A 21,567-nucleotide genomic window follows, 5' to 3' on the forward strand; every position below is an offset into this window, starting at 1 on the left:
ACTGCCAAGTACGCTTCGCCACGCAATGTGCAATGTCTTACAGGGCGAGAAGATGAAAAAGCACAAACTAAATGGCTGGCGATGCTCCCGTCTGGAAATGCAGATCAGATACCAACAAATCCGCTTTATACTCGCTCAAAAAAAAAGAAATAAAACAATAACAATGCAACGACGCTGAATGTAACCAGCGTTTCTCTTTCGGTTTTGCCTCTTTTGAAAGAAGGAAATACCAGATGAACGCTCACGCCACGCCATTGATGCCAACGTGTGTTAGTGAATCGTCATCTTCCTCTCCACCTCTTTAACTTTTTGTTACCTTTCCACAAGCTGGGAAGAAAATTTCGCTTCAACGACTTCACAGAAACCGTAGCATATGAACGACATTGCTGACGTCTGAAAAAGATGGCATGAAACAGGAACCAACAAGTCATCAACGAAGATAACTTGGACCGACAAGATACCTTCTCTCGTCCAGCCCCATCCACCAGATCAGGCTTGCCAAGGCCGATATCTAGTTTCCCATGACTGAAACGCGGCATCATTGGCATGGTGAAGCGTTACGAAGATCGGAGCGAGCATCACATCACCCGATCAAACATCCTCTGCACGGTTGGAATCAGGCTCCATTCCAGGCGGCCTAGGTTCCGCAACCCGGTCAGAAACCGGGTCTATGAGGACCGAACCCGTATTAGGGGGAGGTGGAAGCGGAAGCCAAGGATGCCATGGACTAGATGTACCACCTCCACGAAGTCAACCCCGTTCATGACCCCAGCAGGTACTTGCTGTTCAGGAGGCCGTGCAGCTACCTGACCTTGGTGATCCGGTGTCTCTGGCGCCTATTCATCAGCAGTAAGATCGACAACAGGCACCTGCTGTCTAGAAGGAACTGCTACTACCGGGGCTCGGCCAAGGCTTCGCACGTTGACGCCCGGGTTTGGTATATTGTTGGCGGCCACAGGAGGAGGATGGGCGGCCAGCCTTGGCGCAGCGAGTTGCGCCATTTGGGGCAGACCAAATCCATCGTTCGGGGGAAGGGGGCCAAGGCCGAGGCCGAGGAGACCTGGTCCGCCGGGATTCCAGTGTGGAACATTGGCCGGGAATTGCGCGTTAAGCATGTAGTGATGGTCGTTGTGGTTGTGATGGAGGACCTGGTTTCCAACCCCCGGAAACGCCTGTGGTGCCTGACCTGGATTGGGAGCAGGATTGAGGGCAGGATTAGCATGGGGGTTGGGATGGATACCAAGGGCAGCATGGCCTGCACGTCCTGGGTTCATTCCTTGGTTGGGGTAGCCGTTGGCCACTTGACCCTGTTGTGGCTGAACCGGTCCTCGGTTCCTCTGGGCTGCCAGTTGTGCGTATCGGCGTCCCCACCTCTCCATAACCCGGTCCCGCACTGGTCCCGGCGGCAGTCCTAGTCTTACGTCTATGGCAGAAGCAAAGTCAGTCGAGCATTCGCATGCTGGATGGGAAGCAAGGTCTCGAAGAGGACAAAATACTGACACTGCTGTAGAAGATCGGCTTCGCCTCCCACGGGCTGCACATGTGCATGTGCAGCTCCTGGCATGCCTGGCTGGGCCTGATTTGGTCCACCCACTTGGGGTTGCGCTACTATACCACCCGCAAGCGCATGCCGAAGACGAGCCGGACCCTGACCGGGGTAGGCTACAGCAACACGCACACCGTTAGGATGAGCATGCTGCTGCCGTTTCGGAAAAAGCTTCTCATCAAACTTGATTTCAAGCTCCTTAGCATCAATGCTGGGGTCCGCTTCCAGTAGCTTCTTTCGTTCCCTTTCCTCAGCTTCCCGAGCCTCCTTGTCGTGAATATCATCCAACGACTGCTGTTCAAAGAGAGGGCAGTTGCCCTTTCTACCACCTCTGTTCACATCGTCAAAGTGGTTATAATCACAAGGCTGCCTACAAACGTAGCATTGCATGGCTCTGCATCTGGGACAAGTCATCTTGTTGCAACCGCTTTCTTTGATGAATCGGTTATTGCCTACGCCGGTTAGCCTGAATCAGGTGATTAGAGGAAATTCCAATGAGGACTCACATTTGTAGCACTCCCGTATCATAGCCAATGATCTGGCCTCCTCGAGTTTCCGCTTCGCGTCCTCGCCCTTGTTACGGGCTGCTTCAGCCATGGCCTCCTCGCAAGACTTGCCGATGTGAGTTTCTTGACGGCAACGTCGGCAGCTTTTGACCCCACACTCCGGTTGTTGGCACTCGAACTCCCAGTTGACCTCCACTGGGGGATACTCCGCAGCATAGTTGCAAAATGGACAAGTCTCCAGGCCCTCGATTCCAGCACGTCGAATGCTGTCATTTTGCTCGATCTGGTCCAGGGTACGCTTCAGGCGGTCATCCAGGAATAGGTCTTTTTGATCTCTGGAAAAAGTTGCTTCGCAGCCATCCATAGACATGCAACCTAGATGATACCGCTGCTGTCCAATCTGATTTTCCGCTTGCCGCCGAGCGCAGTCATAGCAGAACCAGTGAGCAGTGTCACCATCGCAGTGCACCATGCGATTGTAGGGAAGTTCGTCAAAACAACACCCGCATTCGGTGATGGCACCTTCCGCCTTTGCGTTTTCGAAGTTTTTCTTGTCTTCCCTCTCCTGAGCTTCTTTGGCGGCGTCCTTGGCTAACTTTGCTGAACATACCTCCTGCGCTGCGAGAAATTCTTGCTGAGCCTCTCTGCCGGGTAGAGTGATATCTTCTTTATCGATTGCTACCTCTTCGATGTTGTTCTTGTGTCTGGGATACAATTTCCTGCGAAAGGTGACACCATGCGGTTTCGAAAAATCCTCATGTAGGGCTGAGTACGTTTGATAGACCGAAGAGTTGTGCGTTAACATTGCTTCCTCGATGTCGCCTACATATGCTTTGGGAAAAGCTTCCCTGAGAAGTAGCCGGCTGGTCCAGGATTAGTTATGGCTTCAACTTTCGGGTGTGAATGGGTAAAATCCAGACTTGTCTCCAGAGTCTAGCGACGATTGAGAGACTCACCAGACGCGGCTATAATTGTGGTCTCTATGGTGTTGGGATACACGGCCCTCATATTTTTCGTGCAATTTTTGCAGCTTCGACTCTTTCGCGTTGTCGCCGACATCCGCATCGTCTCGTTTTCTTTTCTTGACGCGTCTTGGATATTTGGTGCCGTTGCCTTCTTCCTCCAAGATACGATTAAGGAACAGTTCTGAATCCCATCCGCATGCATGACCCTGCTGCTTGGCGTAATCTGGACAAACATCCGGTAGAAGGCTTATAACTGTGGCCAGAAACGTGTCCTGGTCACGTTGTGGCCCTTGTTCTGGCACCGGTAGTACAGCAGGGGGTGGCCAACCGTCGTCGACGAAAACCCTGCCCAGGAAATTAGTATCTTTATATCTCTCGCAACGAAACCATGTCTCTGAATGATGATGTGGAAGAGGTTGTCTCCAGCCTGTCCCGTCTGCTTTTTCCTTGGAACTTTCGCCCTGATTCGAGTGAGTGAGTATAACGGGATTTAAGAATGTGAACATGGCTAAAGGGCACCGAGGTGGTTTACGCCTACGGTGGTGATAACAACGAGGAAAAGAAAAGAAAAAGAAAGCAGAAGGGCGCTTTTGGTAATATTAGTGAGCGGGGGATGGGCGTGTTGACCACTTTGAATAGCGAGACCAGATGTGGAAGTTGTGTTGTATGAATGGTGAGGAGAGAAGATGGTCGTAGTCTTGCCCAAAGATAGTAGACCAGGCGAAAATGATCCAGATACCGACTAAGAACAGGACAACGAGGTGCTTCGTTGGAACCCAATTCTGCATGTAATGGAACGTGAAGCCTGAGAGAGAATCTCCCAATGTGCGCGAAGTGAAGTGTATCTGGTTGAGAAGTCCACCCAACCCGCAAAGAGAATGAAACATCGGGGATGCGGCTCAAAACTTGGTCAGATGCATGGTAGTCGGGAGCGACGTCAGGTCGATCTGGTGGTTCGACATGGCCAAGATCTGAGAGTGGGTAAACCACCGGTACATGATCAAGGCATGAAGAGAGAATGAACACGAACGAGAAAAAGAACAAGGCGTGATGGGGAAAGATCATGGTGGTCCGTGAACACAAATTGGAGTAACTCACGGGTTAGAGGCACTCATGGCTCAGGCTTTGCTTCGCCAGGTAGTTCGATACGTGCTGACGACGAAAAGACGCAAGTTGGCGAAGCTGCAGGAATAGCGAGGCGGAACATGTGCCGGGCAGCTTGCGTGGAGCAGGTTCTATTTTCTCCCCCGAACTCGAGGAACTGAATATGTATTCCAGCCTGTGGCTTGCGAGTGAATCCCGTCGGTGTCGCCTCGGATCGTCCGAGGTGTTCGTGAATGTTGTGATTAGGCGGGTGAGTCGAAGGTTGCAGGTTAGTCTCGTACGATCCGCCCGGTTCGGTGTTTGAGGTTTTGGAAAGCATAAGTTGAACACTTGTATACAGGTTGACGAAGTCCTATCACAGCCCCATGGTCCGATGATGGGCAGGAAAGCAGGATGCAAGCGACTGTTTGGAGATATAATGAAGCGAAGGTTCAGATGGAATGCTCTTGGTTAGCGGGCGCACCAGAGAGGCGACATGGCACTTCGGATTTTTTTGAAAAGCCTGGAAGCGTCGGACGGTGTCGCTCATGAGTTGGGAATTAAACGAGGCCCAAATCAACCATGCGGCGGCAATTGCGTTGGACGCGAGCTGTGTCGCAAATGATGGATGATGAATCTAGCCAGTCGTGGAGAGGAGTAGATGCGCCAGCGGCAGGCGGCCAACAAACCCATACATCGGGTTGAGTGAGGCCTTCCCCAGTCTCCGCCTGCCGAACGTGCTGAGCGTGGACCTTGATGACAGGATCGGACAGTGTGAGCAAGCGACACGTTGCCAGGCCACCGTCACCCGTTCATGCGGCTGCCGAGGCAAACGAGTGACCAACGAGTTAACCTCCCCCGTCCCGTCGGGAAGCGACAAGATTATGAAGCTGAAGTGCCCGACGGTGCTAGCCAAGAAAAGGCAACCTGAATTGACCGAAATCCATACAACGCTGCCGGGTCAAACAAAAAGTAATTGAAGAATGCAACGAAGTGCCTAAAAAAACACAGGCGAAGCTGGAACCTGTGAGGACATGGACTCGGCAACTGAACAGGGCAGGCACATTTTACTTTGAATTGCATTGGTTCCTTCCTTCACTTTGAATGCTCCATCCTGCAGGTGGTTAAACCAACAAAAAAAAAATCGTGAATACGTACCACCCAACTCGTCGTTTCTCCATGCTTGACGCCTCTTATCCCTCAGCTTGAAGAATCAGACCTCCTGTTCTTTCTTAAGTATTTTAGGTAGGGTCCATGTGTGTCAATACCCAGGAAGGAATACCTGGGTCACCTGGCTGCCTGGCCTAGTTTGTGCAGTTGTTGGACGCCAGCGAAACGGGGTCGGCTAGAATCGTCCTCCCACCCCCAATACTCCATTGACTTCGGTCGGAGTCGATCAACCTGGGTTGAGTGTGAGTTAAACTGGCTGTAGCTTCCGGGTAAAAGCTTGCGTAATTGTGATGAAAGCTTAATGACCAAAGACAATTGTTATTATGGTGTAAGATCGATACTTGTATATGTCCTTAGCTTGTAGAACAACACAGTCACAGTTCAAGAGGCCGTACAAAGTGCCGAGATAAAACACCCCAAGCCGGTTAGACTTGAATTTGTGGTGGGGCACCACCCAAATCCACACGTAATGTACAATCCAATACTGGTTTGATTGTTAGCTCGAGACCTTGGGTCAACTTCCCTCTGCGTAATCATGCTGCGGGTATGCTTTTTTCTGAAATCTCAGACACCACATTGTTCCTTGTTAATGCTTTTCGAAATTATACGTAAGTCATTAATTGCGTCCCCAACAATTCGAAAGACTTGTCGTGCAGTGTACCAGGCGCGAGAACCCAGGTACCAAGTTAATATTCAAACCAGCAACTAGATTGCCATATCTTCTGGTCTGGTTCGCTATTGAGAGCCAGGCCGCCCAACCCACCTCTTCATAACACTGCATGCGAACAAAGACCGAGGTCACCATAGTTAAATCATCTGAACCACATTAAATCACTAACCAGTATCATTTCAACTGTGGTCAAAGTCTGACACTACTTGCCTAGGATTAATATGGCAATGTTTTAACAGCTTCGTCACAAGTGGGTATCTACATTAAGGGCAGCTCAGCCACTACCTCTGAACGCTGCCATATCGGTACCTACCTAGGTAGCACGATATGACCTTCCCGCTCAGAAATCCTCTTCATCATCCTCCAAATCTGACAATTCAGAATCTTCATCATCGCCTTCGTCATCGTCCTCACTCGGAGTGACATTGCGCCTGGTTCTCCTTCGCGAACCTGGAATACTCGCCTTCGCCTTGGCAGCAGCCGCCTTGCGCTTGGGTTTCGTACTCATCACCACGGACTCTTTCTTCTTTGGCGGTTGATCCCGGTTGCCCTCTCCCTCGCCGTGATCCACCTCAAGTGTATCCTCCCCATCTTGATCATCCTCATCTACCACCGGGAAGAAAGAGGACCTCAGATGGCTATCCCTTTCTTCATCCTCCACCTCAAAGCCTTCGGGCAAAAACCCACCGCCGCCCATTTCCTCGTCTTCACCTATTTCCGCTTCGGCTTCAGATAACTCCCGAATCTCCGCCCCTCCGCTTCCATGCCTACCAAAGACCTCCACCTCCTCACCCACATGCCCATAATCCTGTTTAATTCTCTCGACAATCCGCATCCCCATCAAAAGCTTCCTCCACATTCCCAACGCCGCCTTCCGTCGCTTCTCATCCTCCTTTCTCTTCTTCTCCGCCTCATCCTTGGCTACCTCCTCCATCACTTGATCATGATGCTCCTCGGCAATAACAACCCCCTGAATCACCGGCACCGCCATCCTGTGCCCAAACTCAAAGTCCACCACCGCCTCCGCGTAGTCGATGCCCAACCGCTTGCACACCCGCATCGCGCCGCGGTATGGGACGTGCACCGCTCCCTGAGGGCACATGTGCTCAGCAAATAAATCAATGTTGCCGTACTCGTTCTTGGGGATGACGCCGTTTTCGATGGGCGGCGGGATGATCCAATCCGTCTGGTCGAAGCTGTATAATCCTTGCAGCACTTTCTGGCCTGTAAGCCGCTCGGCTTCCGCAATCTCTCGTCGACGGTTGTTCGTTGCTGCTCGGTAAGGGACGCGCTTGAGCGGTTGCTCGCCGGGCAGGGGAGCTCGCCCTTGCTTGTGCCAAGTTTCGGCGCTCTTGACGTGGACTACGTCCTTGCGGGAGTAGACGGGCTCGTCTTGGGTGGCGGCCGTTGTGGTCGCCGCTTTTTTGCTGCTGCCGATGCTGCTGCCGCCTTTGTTCCTGAACATCTTGACTGGTCGCGCGTTGGGCAGGAGTGCTTCCTCGCGCTTGAGGTGTCGCTCGAGGACAAACTCTTTGGATTGCTTGTAGTACTGTAGAGTCTCTTGGCCCTCTTTGACTTCCTTCTTCTCGGGCTTGGCTGGTTTCAGGTCCGTCGCGTTTTCATCTAGATCGACGTCGGTCATGGCGGGCTTGCTCCTGCCGCCTCGAGCGTAGCCTTTCATCACGGTCTGGAACCAGTCGTGCATTTCGTACCTTGCTACCTTGCCGTGCTTGTTGTAAACGGGAACTTTCTCCATGGGAATCCTCATGCCTTTTGTGCGCCCAGGCAAGGTTTGTCGCTTGAGGTAGCGCACTGTGACATCCTTTGCTGTGCCGTCTGGCGAGTAACCCACGACGTAAGACATGACCTGCTTGGCCTTGTCCGCTTTGCTACCACGTGGCTCCAGAGACTCGATCAACTCCCTATTCGTTCCAATGATGGATTTCACGATGGGGTCAACTGGTAGGTACTTTTTGGTGACTGGAGAGAGAACCTCGGTCCAGTAATGGGGGAACTCCAGGTCCTTGTCGTAGACTTTATTCTTCATTCGCGGTGCTGGTTCGGGCTCGTGATCACTAATGACTAGATCGTCATCACTGTCTGCTGCTATGAGCTCTGAGTTAGACCTTTGGATCTTCGTTACCTTACGGCTTGCACTTCGTCTTGTAGATCTCCCCGATGCCTGAGTTGTAACGGTCTCTTCAGCCATACTAGTGGCTCCGATCTTCTTTTTTGGGGTCGGTTTGAGATCTTCTTCCTTCTCCGGATCTGCCTCTTCCACTTTAGTCCAGCCGAACCCCAAGGGCTGTAGACTAGCTACCAACCTAGCCTCCAACCCCAGTCCCCTCAACAATGCTGTAAAAAGTTGAGCGCCAACATCACGACTCCCAGCGCATTCCGAAGCACACTCGCGAAAGTCTTCCAAACAGGCAATTCGCTCTCCAAATCGTTCCGGTTGATGTTCCTCCTGACTGAACGCTTTCGTCAGGCGATCCAGCCTTTCCAACGTCATGTACCCCCATTTTCGTAGCCCCGGTGCCGTGATCTGAAACCGCTGCTTCCACCAGGCGCTGAGGACTTTCATCAACCGAAACAGTGGATCGCCATGGCTCATATCCACCGCGCCCTTTTCAAGATGTTTCGCTGCTTGACCCCAGTCGCGCGACCTGTCCGCTTTGGCAGCATCTTTCCCTTTCGCCTGCGCCTTTCCTTTCACTTGCGCCCTCGTCTTCTTCTGGGCGGGCGACTTCTTCTTAGTCGAAGCCTCAGTACCACCTCCATCAGGTACCACCACCTCCAACCCACTACTACGCCTCCATCGATCCACCTCATCCCAAAGTTTCGAAGGAAGATGCGACAGAAGAATTCCTTGCAACTCTGGGTCGCACAGCCAAGTATTACGAACAGCGTTGTGCCAGAGAAGCAACTGCACGTGCACACAATGAGTCGAGACTCGTATCCTCCGCTCTAGCTTGGACGGTCCTTTCTTCCCTAGTGCGTTGGCTAGGGATATGCGCGTGTCGCGGATCAAAGTCAGTTCGAGGTCGCCAGCGGGTACTTCGGGAACGTTTGCTGTGGTTGATTGGGGCTGGTAGGGTTCGACGTCTTCGAATTCAAGATCTTCGTCGTCATCCTCATCTTCGTCCTCGCCTACTTGAACATTGTGTTTTTGTTTCTTGAGGACTGGAACGTCTTCAAAGTCGCCATCGGACAAGGATGAGAGAGCGCTGGAGTCGTCATCGGAGCTCTCGTCAAGCGCCAATGCTGCGAGACTGGTCTTGGAAGATGAAGCGGGACTGGCGGTTGCGTCGAGCGCGTCGAAGAGAGTCGGCTTCCGAGGTGGAGCAGTCAATTTGGCGGCGCTGAGGTTCTCTTTTCCTTTTCTTCGCTTTGCATCGTTCTTCAGGTCGTTGGCTGGAGGGGGAGGTTCATCGCGGACTCGCTTGCGGGGTACATAGGGAGGCATGATGGGCGAGGAGCTGCGTCTCTTGACGACAGATCATATCGAGAGTCACTGGAGTTCGTTTGGGCTGTATTAGAAAGTATTAAACCGCATCCAACGCCTCTATGTCGTCATCACAAGACGCGTTCGGCCTTGCGGATGGCAAACAAAGCTCAAGTACCCTAACCCTGAATTTTGTGTGGATGTGAATTAGGTTCTTGCTTGTTATCGGTCGTTGCTGAGTTGCTTTTGAATACTTCGTATAGTCAAAATTATGATACAGCTTCAACGATGGGGTTCTCGCTATAGAGAGACTATGTTCACCAAAGAAGACGCAAGGCAGGATGATTAAGTCTAGATGGAAGACGGTAAGGAAGTGAAGATGGATTGTTTTGTTTCAGGGCAGGGGAACGACTGACATCACCACCTACATATGACGGGATAGAGGTGCCCGACTTTACCCCACGAATTGCAGGCAGTGGACTCGCAGTGGACTTGGAGCGCTACCAGTGCCTCTGGTCAACAACCGGCAGGCAATCTGGGTTGTTTTTGCCCCTGTTGATTACCAGATCTCTCCACAACATCGGTGCATTCGAGACCCTTCCAGATCCACCGTGCGGCGGCTGAAGGCAGCGGCGGCTGACAGGGCCGCGAGGGCCGCTACGGCGCTGAAAGGCAGGCGATGCATGTGCAATGGACCCCCGAAGGCAACAACAACGTCACGACAGCCACTGTTTACCTGTAAAGGGTACCTCTACCTTCTTGCCCTCGGCATCGTTTTTGGTGTACTTGCTTTGATCTGGTTTGTCATCCATCATCCACGAGCACGTCGCGTGACAGCCAAAGTCTATCACCAGCTTGCGAATCTTCAGACGACAACGACCCCTTTGCCACGCCTAAGCTATCTTTAGCTATTGTGTCACAAGCGAAGGCAGCATCGTCCTTACGACTTGGCAGGGGTGACCATCTACAACCTCGAGGCCTTCACAATCCAGGGGCACTTCATTATTACCAATCCTCCATCGAAAGCCCGTATATAAAACTGCGCGAAGCTCGGCTTCGCCAACCCTCCTTCTCACCATGTCCAACAACGACTCTTCCGATACCAGCTACGTCAAAATGTCTACCGCCGACGTTGCCTCCCCCTCCTCTGGCACCAGCGCCGGCACCGACGCCAGTCTAGTCGGCAAACACTGTCAGCTCGAATATTGCAATCAGCTCGACTTTCTCCCTTTCCTCTGCCAATCCTGTCACAAGACCTTCTGCCTCGACCATCGGTCCGAGTCATCGCACAACTGTGCCTGCGCGGGCGCTTGGGCCGAGCGTCGCCGGCTTGCCCAGCTTGCCCGGCCCTCCGCTGGCGAAGGGAAACGCATGCGCGAGCTCGTTTCGCAAAAACCCTGCGCCGACGACGCCTGCAAGACCATCATTGGCACTTCCCTAGTCCCGGGCGTGCACTGCCCCTCTTGCAACCGGGACTACTGCCTTAAGCACCGGCTGGCTGAAGACCACGACTGTAAATCCAAGGTTCCAATCGGGGCGCGAGCAGCGTCCGCTGCGACGGCTGCGGCGATGCAAGCTAGCGCCAAAAGTGCGCTCGAACGGTTCAAGCTGTGGGGGAAAACGAAGCGCGAGGAGGCGGCAAGATCGCTACCGAAACCGAAACCGAGCACGGCTGCGCAAAGGGTGATTGCGGTCAACACGCTGAAGAAGACGGCCAAGGGCGATGACAAGATCCCCCCGAGAAGAGGATATATCTGTATGTGGAGGCGGAAAGCGAAACGGCCAAGGCGAAGATCCCCAAGGGCGAGTTCTTTTACAACAAGGAGTGGGTGGTGGGGAGGGTGTTGGATGCGGCGGCTAGGAGTCTGCAGGTGCAGAATATCAATAATCAGTCGAGCAAGGAGGAGGATCGGCTAAGGGTGTTTCATGTGGAGGGCGGGAGGATGTTGGAGTTCAATGAGAAGATCGAGAAGGTGTTGGTGAATGGGAATACGATTGTGCTGTTGAGGGGGGTGGGGCCGCCACCGGATTTGATTGAGATGTGAGGGAGGGTGGCTGGTAATTGGAGGATGTGGGATAGTGGGAGTTGGTTCGCATTTTCACTCTATATATTCTGAGAGCATTGCGATGGGCTTTCAGGGGTTTTGATATTTCTCAAGGACACTTCCTGATACCAAGTGCTGGGACTGGGATGTTGTTGGGGCATTTCCAAGATGACTTCGCATGTAATGAAATCTTTTGCAACTTGTCAATCTATCAGTAATTTATTCAATAGTGAGCATATAAATTCAATAGCGAGCATATAAATGTAGAGTACCTATAATACACTTCAAGTGCGCATGGGAACAATCCCTTCATACATATTTGGCCAGCCCATGTCCTCTCCATCATCTCTCTATTTCGCTCACTCGTTCTTCTCCTTGTGAGGAGTAGGCTTCTCACTCAGCGTCTTTTCTCTTCCGATAAGTGGCGCATGCCCAACAGCCTCCTTGCCGCCAAATGTCTCGAAGGCCTTATGGAACACCCATTCGACCGCATTCTCAACTGGCTTGTCGAACAAAGTAGGCAGGAAGGGAACGACCGACAGACCGAGACCAATGGGACCCCAGGTCCGGATCGTCTGGTTCTTGACGTTCTTCATCGCGCGCCCGCTGTACCGCACCACACTGTGAATCGTAAACGCAGGCAGTCCCATACTGGCCACGCTCTGGAAGATGAGGCGCTGCAGCATCACGGTTCGGTAGTCCTCCAGCGGCGTGATTTTGCCGGGCGTCGGTTTGTCGTCTTCCATCTTCTTGGTGCCGTTTTCATCGATCAAGCCGAGAATGCGCTTCTGGCGCGATGTTAGCTCGACATTGGGGTCCAGCACCCGCCGGTTGTGCCAGTATGCCTTGTATCCTTCGTAGCTGACGTCGCCCAGGATGTACGCCCACGAGACGCCGTAGGCACCACGAACGAGCCACGGGTGCGCGACGGGGCGGAAGGACTCCCCAATGTCGGAGGTGTAGGCGACGTAGCGGTGGGCGGAGAGGAGAATGGTGCGGAAGCGGGAGGCGTAGGCGGCGTAACGGACGTTGGACTCGGTCGAGGGAGGCATGCTGTCGTAGAGTACATGACCAATGTTAGCTCCGTGAGACTGTTGGGCCTAAACTCCTTTCTTTTTTTCTTTCGTGTGTTGGTTTTCCGGTGCAAAACACGTACTAGCCCTCGTAGAGATCATCATAGAATTCTTCCTTGTCAGTCTTGTCGACTAACTTCTGTAGACCGTCCGGGAGCTTTCTTCGCGCAGGCAGCTTCTGGGGGTTGAGCTCGTCATGAACGGCATTCTTGACATCGACAACCTTCTTCTCCACCTTGTCTTGTATAGGGCTGGTTTCTGAAGGAGACTGCTTGGGCTGCGCCGGCTTGTCCGGGTTATTGCTGTTGCCAAAGGGCCACATTGTGGTTTATTGTTGCTTCTATCGCGGATTGTAGAATTTGCTCGGATGCGACGGATTGCGCGATGCTGGCGCGGTGATGTATCTTTATGATGAAAATAAAAACAATAAGGTCGTCGTTGTCTTTGATGTCGCGTCAAAGGTAGCTACAAGTAGAAATGAAAACCACCAGGAGATCCGGAGTACACTAGGATGTGGTGATGGCAAGAAGCAGAATGCGCTGGCAAGCTAACATCAATGAGCTTCAGATGAGCTTCCTCCACTTCCGGACCATAAGCCGGGCGCAATTCGAGCAGTGACGTAGCGACGGTCGATAAGTAGTGGATAACCGAGCGATAACACTACCTACTACCTACCTAGTACACTACTTAGCGTGCATGGCGGGGCGACGGGGATGGGGCTGGCGGGCATGTGGGTGGTCCGTGTGTCCTTCCGCGACTGTTGACGTTCTGGACGTGCAGGGCGGCTCGAGGACGGCTACGGGGCAGCGGCTTGGCAGCGGGAGGTCGGGCTTGGCTGGCGGCTGCTGCAACCTCAGGCAGCCAAATTTTCGGCAGGTTGCGCGATGGAGCTTCTCTGGCACCTTTGCGTCGTTTTCCAAACCGTCGAATCCTCCACGCCGGTCCCATCACCACCAAGCTCCGAAAACACCCCGCCAGGACTTCCAACCGCCTCCGTCACAATGGGTCAATACTACAACCTTTTCGGCCAGAAGGTCGCCTCCCAATACGTCAGTGCCCCTCCCAAACAATAGCATAGATAAGAGCCTCCACTAACAATAGCTTCCTACAGCTTGCCATGGGTGTTCTCGGCTCCCTCTTCGGCGGTGTCTACCTCGCTTCCGGCGGCAGCAGCAAGACCCCTGCTACTCCCCCCATCAACGCTTCCAGCTCTGATGAGGCCGACTTCATCAAGTACGAAGCCTTCGACTCTCCTTCATTCTTCGTCCCTCCGGCCGCATCAGCACCCACGTCTTCGTTATTGTCATCACGCATCACCACAAGTGCCCACGATCGCTAACCCCCCGATAGGAAGTTCCTCGAGACCTCCGAGACCACCGAGAAGCAGGCTCCCGCTGCTGCCCCCGCCAAGCACTAAAGTGCCCGAAAACGACAGTTATGATGATCGAAACGGACACGAGGCGTTGCGGACTGGACTTGTCCTGTGTACATATATAGCGACTGGTTAATGGAAAGTTTTCGCCTGGGAGAATCGCGTCAAGGAACCGACATCGTTACATATCGTTAACCTTTACGGATACCACCAGCAACATCCGAATCCCAATCCTTCTGGGCGAAGTTTGAGAGAAAGATGGACCCGAAGCTAGAGCTGGTATCTAAGACGCATTCGGCAGTTCATCTGAAGCGCCGTACAGACCATACTCGATCTTACCAGGATTTCCCTGCCAATTCGCCATTGCCTACCAAACAATGTTTCACTATATGGCTTCGGAGGCAGCATATCTGGGTGGTGGCCACGACGATATTGTCAAACCGTCGCGACAGCACCTTTTCAGGAATTGCCCAATCAAGCGGTTGGCACGGAATCACAAAGACGAAGTCCTGTGACCTGAGATATCACAATCACTGGGCTATCTTTCGTCCTTCTTCCATTCACCAAAATACTGAGTTTCTTATGGTACCTTTGCTTGGAAACTCCTTGCCTTCTTGGACGCCAACATTGCATAGTTCGCGGTTGTCAGGCTTTCCTACGAGGGAGTTACATGGTTTGGTGGTTTTCGTCATACCCCAACAGGCTCTGTTCAATGAAGCGTTGGGACAAAGATGGAACCCGTCTTACTCGAAATTGCGTGTCCCGGACAGTTTTCTGCCATGGAGAGTCTGTCCATTCGGCCCAATGTTGTAACTCTCGTCATTGAGTCATCTCATGGGAAGACCTATGCTATCGGATAGTTCCGATCAGCTAATGAACTTGGGCAGCATCAATAAATACATCGATTCCTACCCATTTCCGCTGTCACGCTTAAATTTGACCATCACATCACTGTCTCATCCAGCTCATTCTCATTGACAACTCCATTACACCCCCTTGTCATCCTGCCCGATGTTTCCCACTCAATATCATTGTTGGTTACTTCAACCCTAACCCTGGAGATGTAAACAAATTCCCTGAACGACGAGCCCCATCGATCACCACATGTGGACACTAATATCCTCCCCGTGCTCCGTCTTCTTCCTGTGTTACATCGCTATAAAAAAAAGATAGATAGAACCTTCACCTTTGCTTTTACCTTTTACCTTACTCACTCAATCCCTTTCTGCCAACACGCAAACTGCACAGCAATGGGCATCATGGTCTTGAAGCTGACGAGCATTGGACAACCCTTTCCTTTTCATTTCTTCACAGTGTTCATCAATGGACGTATATTAAGGATTGAAACAGCCCCAGGGAACTGTATTCTGCCAGCTAGTTCTACGAACTCTGCATCAACAACGACAGAAGTAGTGGGACCTATCAGGCCTAGATACGTCAAGTTGCGCTTTCCTAGCAACCTCGCGCCCCCGATCTCTATACAATCCCAGCATCCCAACCGATCTGACACGACCTAAGTAAACCTGAGCCGCCCAGCCGCTTGGTGATGACAGGCATCTTCAGATTCTCTGGTTACAGCACCAGAGAACAAAGGAGACGAGTTTTGTTCCTTCTTTCTTCAATATCCACCCCTTTTGATAATGTGCACAGCAATCGCCGCAGCATCCGGTGTGATCTCCTTACCTTCTACCGTGTTGTCCGCTCGGGAGCAGGCGTCCATGATTTTACCGCCGGCGCGGGCGACGTTGTTGCTGTTTTGTTGTAAGACATGTGTCTGTCAGCGTGCTTCCTTCTTCTTTTTTATTCCTCTTCCTTGTTGTCCACATTTTGCAGGTTGGGTAGGTAGGAAGGTAGATAGGTGGGTAACTTACCAGATCGTCGAAGCACCATTGGTATCCGGCCTGACGCCAATCATCTCAGCATTGCCACGCACGACGAACGAGACGTGATCCGTGCCCCTGTAGACCTCGCATGTCTGTGTGTTAAGGCGGGCGAGGTAGTTGATGCATTCGACTGCGTCGGGGATCTATTGCTCAAAAAAAAAAAAAAAAGAAAAAAAAAGACATCATATTCGGTTAGACATTGAACGTGTTTTGTGTATGTGGTGAGGAAAAAACTTACCGGTGCTTGTTTGCCAACGACTGTGTTGCACATGGCCCGCTTGTGCATCTTGGACGCTGTTCCGGGGAGAACTGTTGGGTTGAGGTTAGCTCGGTGCTCCGGGGGTTTTTTTTTTTTTTTTTCACTGCCCGCATTCTCTTCTCAAAATGCCTTTGGAGGCGGAGAGACTCAGTACTCACCACTGTCGGTGGAGGTGCTGTTGACATAGGCATAATAAGCGTCGAGAGCCTGCTGAGGAGTGGCTGCCTCTTCGGGTTTGGCGATGATATCGTCTACCCATTTGGCGAAGGAGAAGGGCCCAGGTGCAGAGGCTACATCGCGGGTGGTGGGAACGGCGCCGGCAAGGGGAGTGAGAGCCATCGCGGCGAAGGACAGAGTGAGGAGGTTGACCATCTTGTTGATGAGTGTTATGGGAGGGTGTAAGGGAAATCGAGAGGACTGGCGAGTGTTGGAAGGTGTTGTTCCGATGTTGTGATGTGACAAAAGTAAGAGGATTGTTCACCTCTTTATAGAGACTCCCGCCTCCTCGCTTGGAACAGGCTGCCGTCTACCTCAACCAGCTAATAATGAAACCATAAGACGTGAAGACATCATGAATACGGGAAGGCAAGCCCTTTGCCTGACCTCGCAGTTGCATCAGACTTGATTAGCTTCTCTATGACCTCTTCCTTCACGTGTTCACCGACTTTCGATGTAGCAATTGACCCTCCAGTGCCTCACCATTGTGGCCGCTCTCATGGTTGATTTCTCCTCTCAGATGAAGGATCTGCCATCTCCAAAGAGTAAGCTCAAGGTGTTCAAGGGTATGCGAGTGGTGTTTCCCATGAATTTAAGTCGGAGCGCTAATGTAAGGGTCTTGATGGGTCGAGGCACAGGAGCGGGTACAGTCTCCAACGGCTACGCATTGCGGCTCCAACCGACCATTTTCCACGGCACCATATCGGAGTTAAGAAAGGGAGAGAAGCGAAGGCTTCCAATGGGATTCGGCCAGGCCGGGCTATGCCGTTTCTCTTAGTGTTGATGACCTAACAGGGTGGAGAGCATTTGAATTTCACGTTGTGTTGATGGTTAGCTGACAGTCGTTGGATCTGACAGGACCGACTTGACAGCGCACCAAGGTAGGTTGTAGTCGACCCAGTGGTTCTAACTGTGGTCATGGTAGCATGGAAGCTCCATCGAATCATTTGGGGTGTCATTGTGGGTGGAGAGACAGCACTGAAGGAATTGGTGATGCAACTGGACAAGACGCCGATCCCTGGTCTGTCCTGGAACGTCTTCTTGTGATAAACCTTCTGTGGATCTTCAAAGGACTTTCTTTGCTGCCATAATATCGGACACTCTCGATTTGTGTTGCGACTGTGATAGTGTCACAAACTCACAGTTTTCCATAATCCAAGCTGGTGTGAATCTTCTATTCATGGGCAAAGCGAAGTTGCGTCTTTACCTGGGTAGGTCGAGGAGACATGTCTGATGTATTGAACACTGCCGGGACACTGAAAGGGAACATAAACCAAAAAACATTATAGCAATCGGGAATCTAAAGGGCCAATTTTGTAGTGAAATGACTCATGTTGACCCCAGGTAGCTCGCAAGGACAATGAATGGCATGCGATCTTTGAGCAACATGGGGACATGACAAAAACACACATCAACATCATAACGTCTTCGTGCTTGCAATCGAACAAGACAAATCAAGTCTTTTGTTATGGATCAAGGTAGGTAATGATCAACGCTGAATGACAACAATCACAAAGTGACCACTCCTTTCCTGGAACTCCATGCTGAATCATCCCCCCGGGTATCGCGAAACATAAAAACTCCTTGCGCCCTAGAGAACCCAGCAATTCCACAAGAAAAAGCCCAGTGGTAATCCCCAGTGACCTCAATCACTTGCGAGACAGAATCTCCGCGTCCTCCGCCGCGCACTTTGCCTTATGGGCCTCCTCGAACTCATCGAGCTTCTTGTTGATGGAGACCCGAGTTTCCTCAATAACGGGCATGGCATGCTCCTGCACCAAGATGTCAAGCAGGCCCTCGATCCGGTCCAGGCGTTGCTCGTGTCTGCGGCGAACGCTGTTGTGCCAACCCTCCTGGTTGCGCTGTGCCTCCACAAGAACATTGTTCTCGTAGTTAACATGCTCGACGTTCTGGGCGATAGTGTCGGTATCTTGCTTGGCAGCTCCGGCGTCTTCCTGGAGCTTCAAGATCGCAGCTGCAGTGGCGACCTTGGCTGCCTCGACGTCTTGGATGCGCAGCTGCGTCAAGCCCAGCTCAACGGGGTCAGCGCTGTGAGCCAAATCGCGGACGAGTTGTCTCATATCAGTGTCAACATTGGCGGCAGCGTGCAAGATGACGTCCGTGGCAGCAGTGCTCGAGGAGCGGGTGTCGGCCTGTGTGACATATTTGCAGTGGTTAGTATATGATAGAGATAAGGTAGATAGGTAGATGATGTTTGGTCAATCACAAGGGGGTATTTGGTATGGAAGGTGAAAAGTGAGTGGAAGTTGAGGGAGCAAGGGAAAGAGGCTGGGTGAGATGTCAATGTCGAATGTGTGAGGAAACTTACCGCGACCATGTCTTGGGTTGCGGACCTGTTGCGAATGGCAAGGCTGGGGTAGTGCCTTGAGAGGACTGGTGCACCCGTCAGCAAGTGAACCCACTATGGTAAGTCTCATCACTCGTCATGCGTGAATCTCATATCATTGCGCCATCCTCGACCGTCAACGGGATAAATCTCTTCGAGCTGCGGCTGTCACCACCAGCGCTCGAAGAAGGAACCCACCAGGAGTCGACAACATTGACTGACCCTGATGTCCCCCGGGTTTTTGAGGTAGCTCTCCTTTTAACGGGACCCAAAGAGCCCCAACTACAACGATAGCATCATGGAGGGAGTACCAAGGTGGACCTCGGCTTCCATGGCCGCGGCCTGGCTCTCAACAGTGACAAGGCGCTCAACATGGTTCATCCAGGCGAATGGTTATCCCGGAAAAACAGGAGCAGCTCTTGTGCATAGGACAGCGCAGACATTTTTACTTAGAGAATTCCAGCTCTTGCAGGAATCTGAAACCATTGCTGACAAGTGATGCCGGATGCGAAAGACTTACCGAAGATGTGTTGGACATCTTGACGTCCGTGTCTTGATGGGACTCGACCATCGTTGTTGCCAGGACTGATGTATGCTTGAAGGTGTCTGGCGAGTCGAGAAGACCGAGTGGCTGTGAAGGTGAAATGGAAGAAGGAGAAGGAGCAAAATCAGAGGAGGAGAGGAGTGGGGGAGGGGGTTCTTATAGGGACGAGGAGGGCAGTTTGCTGGTCCGTGCAGGAGTGCAAATTCTGGCTGCAGTTCCACTGGGAATTTCCAGTTGCTATTGTGAATTTCTGTGAATGGAGATTCAAGTTGGGATGAAAGTGTAGGTAGGCATTGTTTGCGCGTCACCTGCAGTTGCGGTCTCACGGACGGGCGGGACGACGACGGGAGTCTTGATGGGCTGTGGTGAAGGTCGGGCCAGCCGGCGGACCCACTCCAACCCGCAACTTCAGCTGTAAAAGGTCTCGTCTGAACTTCAACTGTAGAAAGAAAGATAAGGAATCTTATGGAGAAGGTTCTCGCGTCCTCTGAGTGGTGGACGGGCTGGCTTGAAAAGCAATCTCCCAGGTGGCAGCCTGGCCTTCACCACCCCCCCGAACCGGAGAGGAGCAAACGGATCAACTCGGCAAGAGGGTGGCAGGTGACAAGCCAAAAGGATCAGACGAGCGGGAGATAGTTACAGGAGGCGGTGACGTCGAATCTTGACAAGTCGTCTTTGGGAAATCATGAAGCAGCCGCGAAGTATACTTGATGACTGGAGTCCGCAAACCACGGCCCGTAACCAATCTCACAACGACCTGACCAACGCTGGCAGCAATAAATGAAAGGAAGACCAGGAGATGGAAATCAAACTGTAAACATCGATGTTGAGCTTTCTATCAAGGATGGCTGTCAGTTGTCGAGTGACATATCACTGAGTGACTACTTCAATACGGTAGGTACCTGACTACTTGCCATGATTTTGCCTGCCGGTTCTCGGGTCTCACCTTGGCTGTGTAGGGCGGTGAATGGTGTTTGTTCATGAATTCATCCCATCTTTCTGAGTCAACCTGTGGATATGTTGGTGGGCTACGGAGAGTAGGTGAAGGGGACCTGCGTTGTGGGCGCGTTGCCTTCACTCGGTTGCTCGTGTCGTTCTCCTTTTTTGGCAGGCACGCTGAGTATTTGGTCCGTGCAGGAAAGGTCTAGGCAGCTGCGCAGACACCTTGAAGTCGGGGACCATTCTAGTGAAGGCAGGGCAGGGCAGGTCTAGTTTCTTGTGCTTGGACTTCCGTTTTCCACCTCACGCCAAATCTTACTTTCATTCCGGTGTCACGCGAAGACACTCCAACCCCAGTCTTCTGGCCGACTTGCTCTCCCTCTCCACACTTACTTCCTCCCTTGTCTTGGACGCCTTTACCTGAAGCAAGATGGGGCGCGGTAGCAAATCGAGTGCTGATGGCGTCAAGAAGCGTTGTTTTTGTCGAGGACGCAAAAGACCCAAAACTGTAGATCGGGCCCCAAGCAAGCTCTCGACGGGTGCGGACTCTTCTGCCCCTTCACTGGCAAAAATTCAGGTAAGGACGTTGTCAACAGTGGTTCAAGCCGTTGAGAACATCTCGCTGATCATTCCGTGACTTGACAACAGCCACCTTCCGAGCCTGTTCAGGAGCAGTACACAGCTTCCATGCCTGTTCTAGAGCAAGAGCCTGGTCAGGGACAAGACACAGCTTTAGTGGAGCAACTCAAGGCCCTCGTGAAGCAAAACGGGGATGTCATGAAGCAGAATGAGGATCTCATGAAGCAGAATGCGGATCTCGCGGCTCTTTTGGAAGAGAGCAAAAGGAAATTGGATGTCATGACAAAGAACGCCGAGAGAGCCAAGAAGAATTACATATCCGAAAAGAAGGTGAACAAGAGAAAATACGAGGAGATGAATGAGTTTGGGGGCGGCTTGAAGGTCCAACTCGACGCAACACGTCAGGCAGTCGCCGATCTGAATGCCGCCATGCACTTTGTACTGGAAAGAGGACACGAGGGTAAATTTTTCCACAAGGTATGCCGGCATCCCTCTACCAAATTTAGTGAGATTGCTGATGATTCGTTGGGTGCAGCTTTGGTCACAGACTCGCGAGTGGAAGATCTACTAAGAATGATCTATGGGCAGTATCATGGGACCTTCACAATTGTAACGGGTTGGAGTGCGTGAACTGTCCAAAGATATGGGCGCTTGGCTGGTTAGGGTTCACAAAGTAGAATTGCCTTGCAAAGTCAAGCTGCTTATCTTGTCATTCATGAAGGGTTCGAGGAAGAGGAACCGACTTGGTTTGTAGTTTACCATGAGGCTGGTCTGACCTGGTAGACGTCCACTAAAGCTCTATGAAGGAATGAAAAGGACATATTGACTGTCAAGCACCTTAATTCATGACTGGCGACGTGACTACTAAAACTAATGATTATCGATGTAAAATCGTTCTGTTGAGTCAATCTGGATGAGTTAACTT

General features: G+C 52.0%; 8 protein-coding genes across 8 annotated transcripts; 3 read left to right on the top strand and 5 right to left on the bottom strand.

The window, feature by feature from the left end:
• Positions 1–836: 836 nt before the first annotated feature.
• Positions 837–3,523, bottom strand: B0T23DRAFT_323086 (uncharacterized protein; the record flags this gene model as incomplete). The annotated part of the gene is made up of 4 exons (XM_062835334.1): positions 837–1,423; positions 1,501–1,998; positions 2,053–2,915; positions 3,009–3,523. 4 exons carry the CDS (start codon positions 3,521–3,523, stop codon positions 837–839), a joined length of 2,463 nt encoding a protein of 820 aa, XP_062689706.1.
• Positions 3,524–6,096: 2,573 nt separating this feature from the next.
• Positions 6,097–9,826, bottom strand: B0T23DRAFT_386211 (Rad4 transglutaminase-like domain-containing protein). Its single transcript, XM_062837596.1, has one exon. The coding sequence runs from the start codon at positions 9,404–9,406 to the stop codon at positions 6,281–6,283; it is 3,126 nt and encodes a 1,041-aa protein (XP_062689707.1). The 5' UTR covers positions 9,407–9,826; the 3' UTR covers positions 6,097–6,280.
• A 278-nt stretch (positions 9,827–10,104) lies between these two features.
• Positions 10,105–11,639, top strand: B0T23DRAFT_386213 (uncharacterized protein). The gene is made up of 2 exons (XM_062837597.1): positions 10,105–11,077; positions 11,128–11,639. The coding sequence occupies exons 1-2, from the start codon at positions 10,463–10,465 to the stop codon at positions 11,428–11,430; spliced, it is 918 nt and encodes a 305-aa protein (XP_062689708.1). The 5' UTR covers positions 10,105–10,462; the 3' UTR covers positions 11,431–11,639.
• Positions 11,640–13,208, bottom strand: B0T23DRAFT_386214 (mitochondrial 18 KDa protein-domain-containing protein). The gene is made up of 2 exons (XM_062837598.1): positions 12,587–13,208; positions 11,640–12,483 (listed from the first exon to the last, which is right to left on the bottom strand). Exons 1-2 carry the CDS (start codon positions 12,823–12,825, stop codon positions 11,790–11,792), a joined length of 933 nt encoding a protein of 310 aa, XP_062689709.1. The 5' UTR covers positions 12,826–13,208; the 3' UTR covers positions 11,640–11,789.
• Positions 13,209–13,387: 179 nt separating this feature from the next.
• On the top strand, positions 13,388–13,920 carry B0T23DRAFT_431241 (uncharacterized protein; the record flags this gene model as incomplete). The annotated part of the gene is made up of 3 exons (XM_062840307.1): positions 13,388–13,552; positions 13,615–13,799; positions 13,854–13,920. The coding sequence occupies 3 exons, from the start codon at positions 13,388–13,390 to the stop codon at positions 13,918–13,920; spliced, it is 417 nt and encodes a 138-aa protein (XP_062689710.1).
• A 1,134-nt stretch (positions 13,921–15,054) lies between these two features.
• Positions 15,055–16,575, bottom strand: B0T23DRAFT_209801 (uncharacterized protein). Its single transcript, XM_062833531.1, has 4 exons — positions 16,176–16,575; positions 15,997–16,067; positions 15,747–15,901; positions 15,055–15,626 (listed from the first exon to the last, which is right to left on the bottom strand). The coding sequence occupies exons 1-4, from the start codon at positions 16,387–16,389 to the stop codon at positions 15,494–15,496; spliced, it is 573 nt and encodes a 190-aa protein (XP_062689711.1). The 5' UTR covers positions 16,390–16,575; the 3' UTR covers positions 15,055–15,493.
• Positions 16,576–17,788: 1,213 nt separating this feature from the next.
• Positions 17,789–19,151, bottom strand: B0T23DRAFT_446424 (uncharacterized protein; the record flags this gene model as incomplete). The annotated part of the gene is made up of 3 exons (XM_062840962.1): positions 17,789–18,386; positions 18,563–18,655; positions 19,101–19,151. 3 exons carry the CDS (start codon positions 19,149–19,151, stop codon positions 17,883–17,885), a joined length of 648 nt encoding a protein of 215 aa, XP_062689712.1. The 3' UTR covers positions 17,789–17,882.
• Positions 19,152–20,330: 1,179 nt separating this feature from the next.
• B0T23DRAFT_446426 (uncharacterized protein) lies at positions 20,331–21,213 on the top strand (the record flags this gene model as incomplete). The annotated part of the gene is made up of 3 exons (XM_062840963.1): positions 20,331–20,640; positions 20,712–21,119; positions 21,178–21,213. Exons 1-3 carry the CDS (start codon positions 20,494–20,496, stop codon positions 21,211–21,213), a joined length of 591 nt encoding a protein of 196 aa, XP_062689713.1. The 5' UTR covers positions 20,331–20,493.
• Between the last annotated feature and the right edge of the window lie 354 nt (positions 21,214–21,567).

Source organism: Neurospora hispaniola (assembly GCF_033458365.1).
Source record: "Neurospora hispaniola strain FGSC 10403 chromosome Unknown B0T23scaffold_7, whole genome shotgun sequence".
In the NCBI taxonomy this organism is placed as follows: Eukaryota; Fungi; Ascomycota; class Sordariomycetes; order Sordariales; family Sordariaceae; genus Neurospora; species Neurospora hispaniola.

What these genes read in the sequence shown, in the direction of transcription:
- B0T23DRAFT_386211 (XM_062837596.1), bottom strand. Translation starts at nt 9,406, where the DNA reads ATGCCTCCCTATGTACCCCGCAAGCGAGTCCGCGATGAACCTCCCCCT.
- B0T23DRAFT_386213 (XM_062837597.1), top strand. Translation starts at nt 10,463, where the DNA reads ATGTCCAACAACGACTCTTCCGATACCAGCTACGTCAAAATGTCTACC. An exon ending in CTGCGCAAAGGGTGATTGCG is followed by an intron (nt 11,078 to 11,127) that starts GTCAACACGCTG and finishes GATCCCCCCGAG; the next exon opens with AAGAGGATATATCTGTATGT.
- B0T23DRAFT_386214 (XM_062837598.1), bottom strand. Translation starts at nt 12,825, where the DNA reads ATGTGGCCCTTTGGCAACAGCAATAACCCGGACAAGCCGGCGCAGCCC. An exon ending in GATGATCTCTACGAGGGCTA is followed by an intron (nt 12,484 to 12,586) that starts GTACGTGTTTTG and finishes ACTCTACGACAG; the next exon opens with CATGCCTCCCTCGACCGAGT.
- B0T23DRAFT_209801 (XM_062833531.1), bottom strand. Translation starts at nt 16,389, where the DNA reads ATGGTCAACCTCCTCACTCTGTCCTTCGCCGCGATGGCTCTCACTCCC. An exon ending in CAGCACCTCCACCGACAGTG is followed by an intron (nt 16,068 to 16,175) that starts GTGAGTACTGAG and finishes TCAACCCAACAG; the next exon opens with TTCTCCCCGGAACAGCGTCC. An exon ending in TCGTTGGCAAACAAGCACCG is followed by an intron (nt 15,902 to 15,996) that starts GTAAGTTTTTTC and finishes TTTGAGCAATAG; the next exon opens with ATCCCCGACGCAGTCGAATG.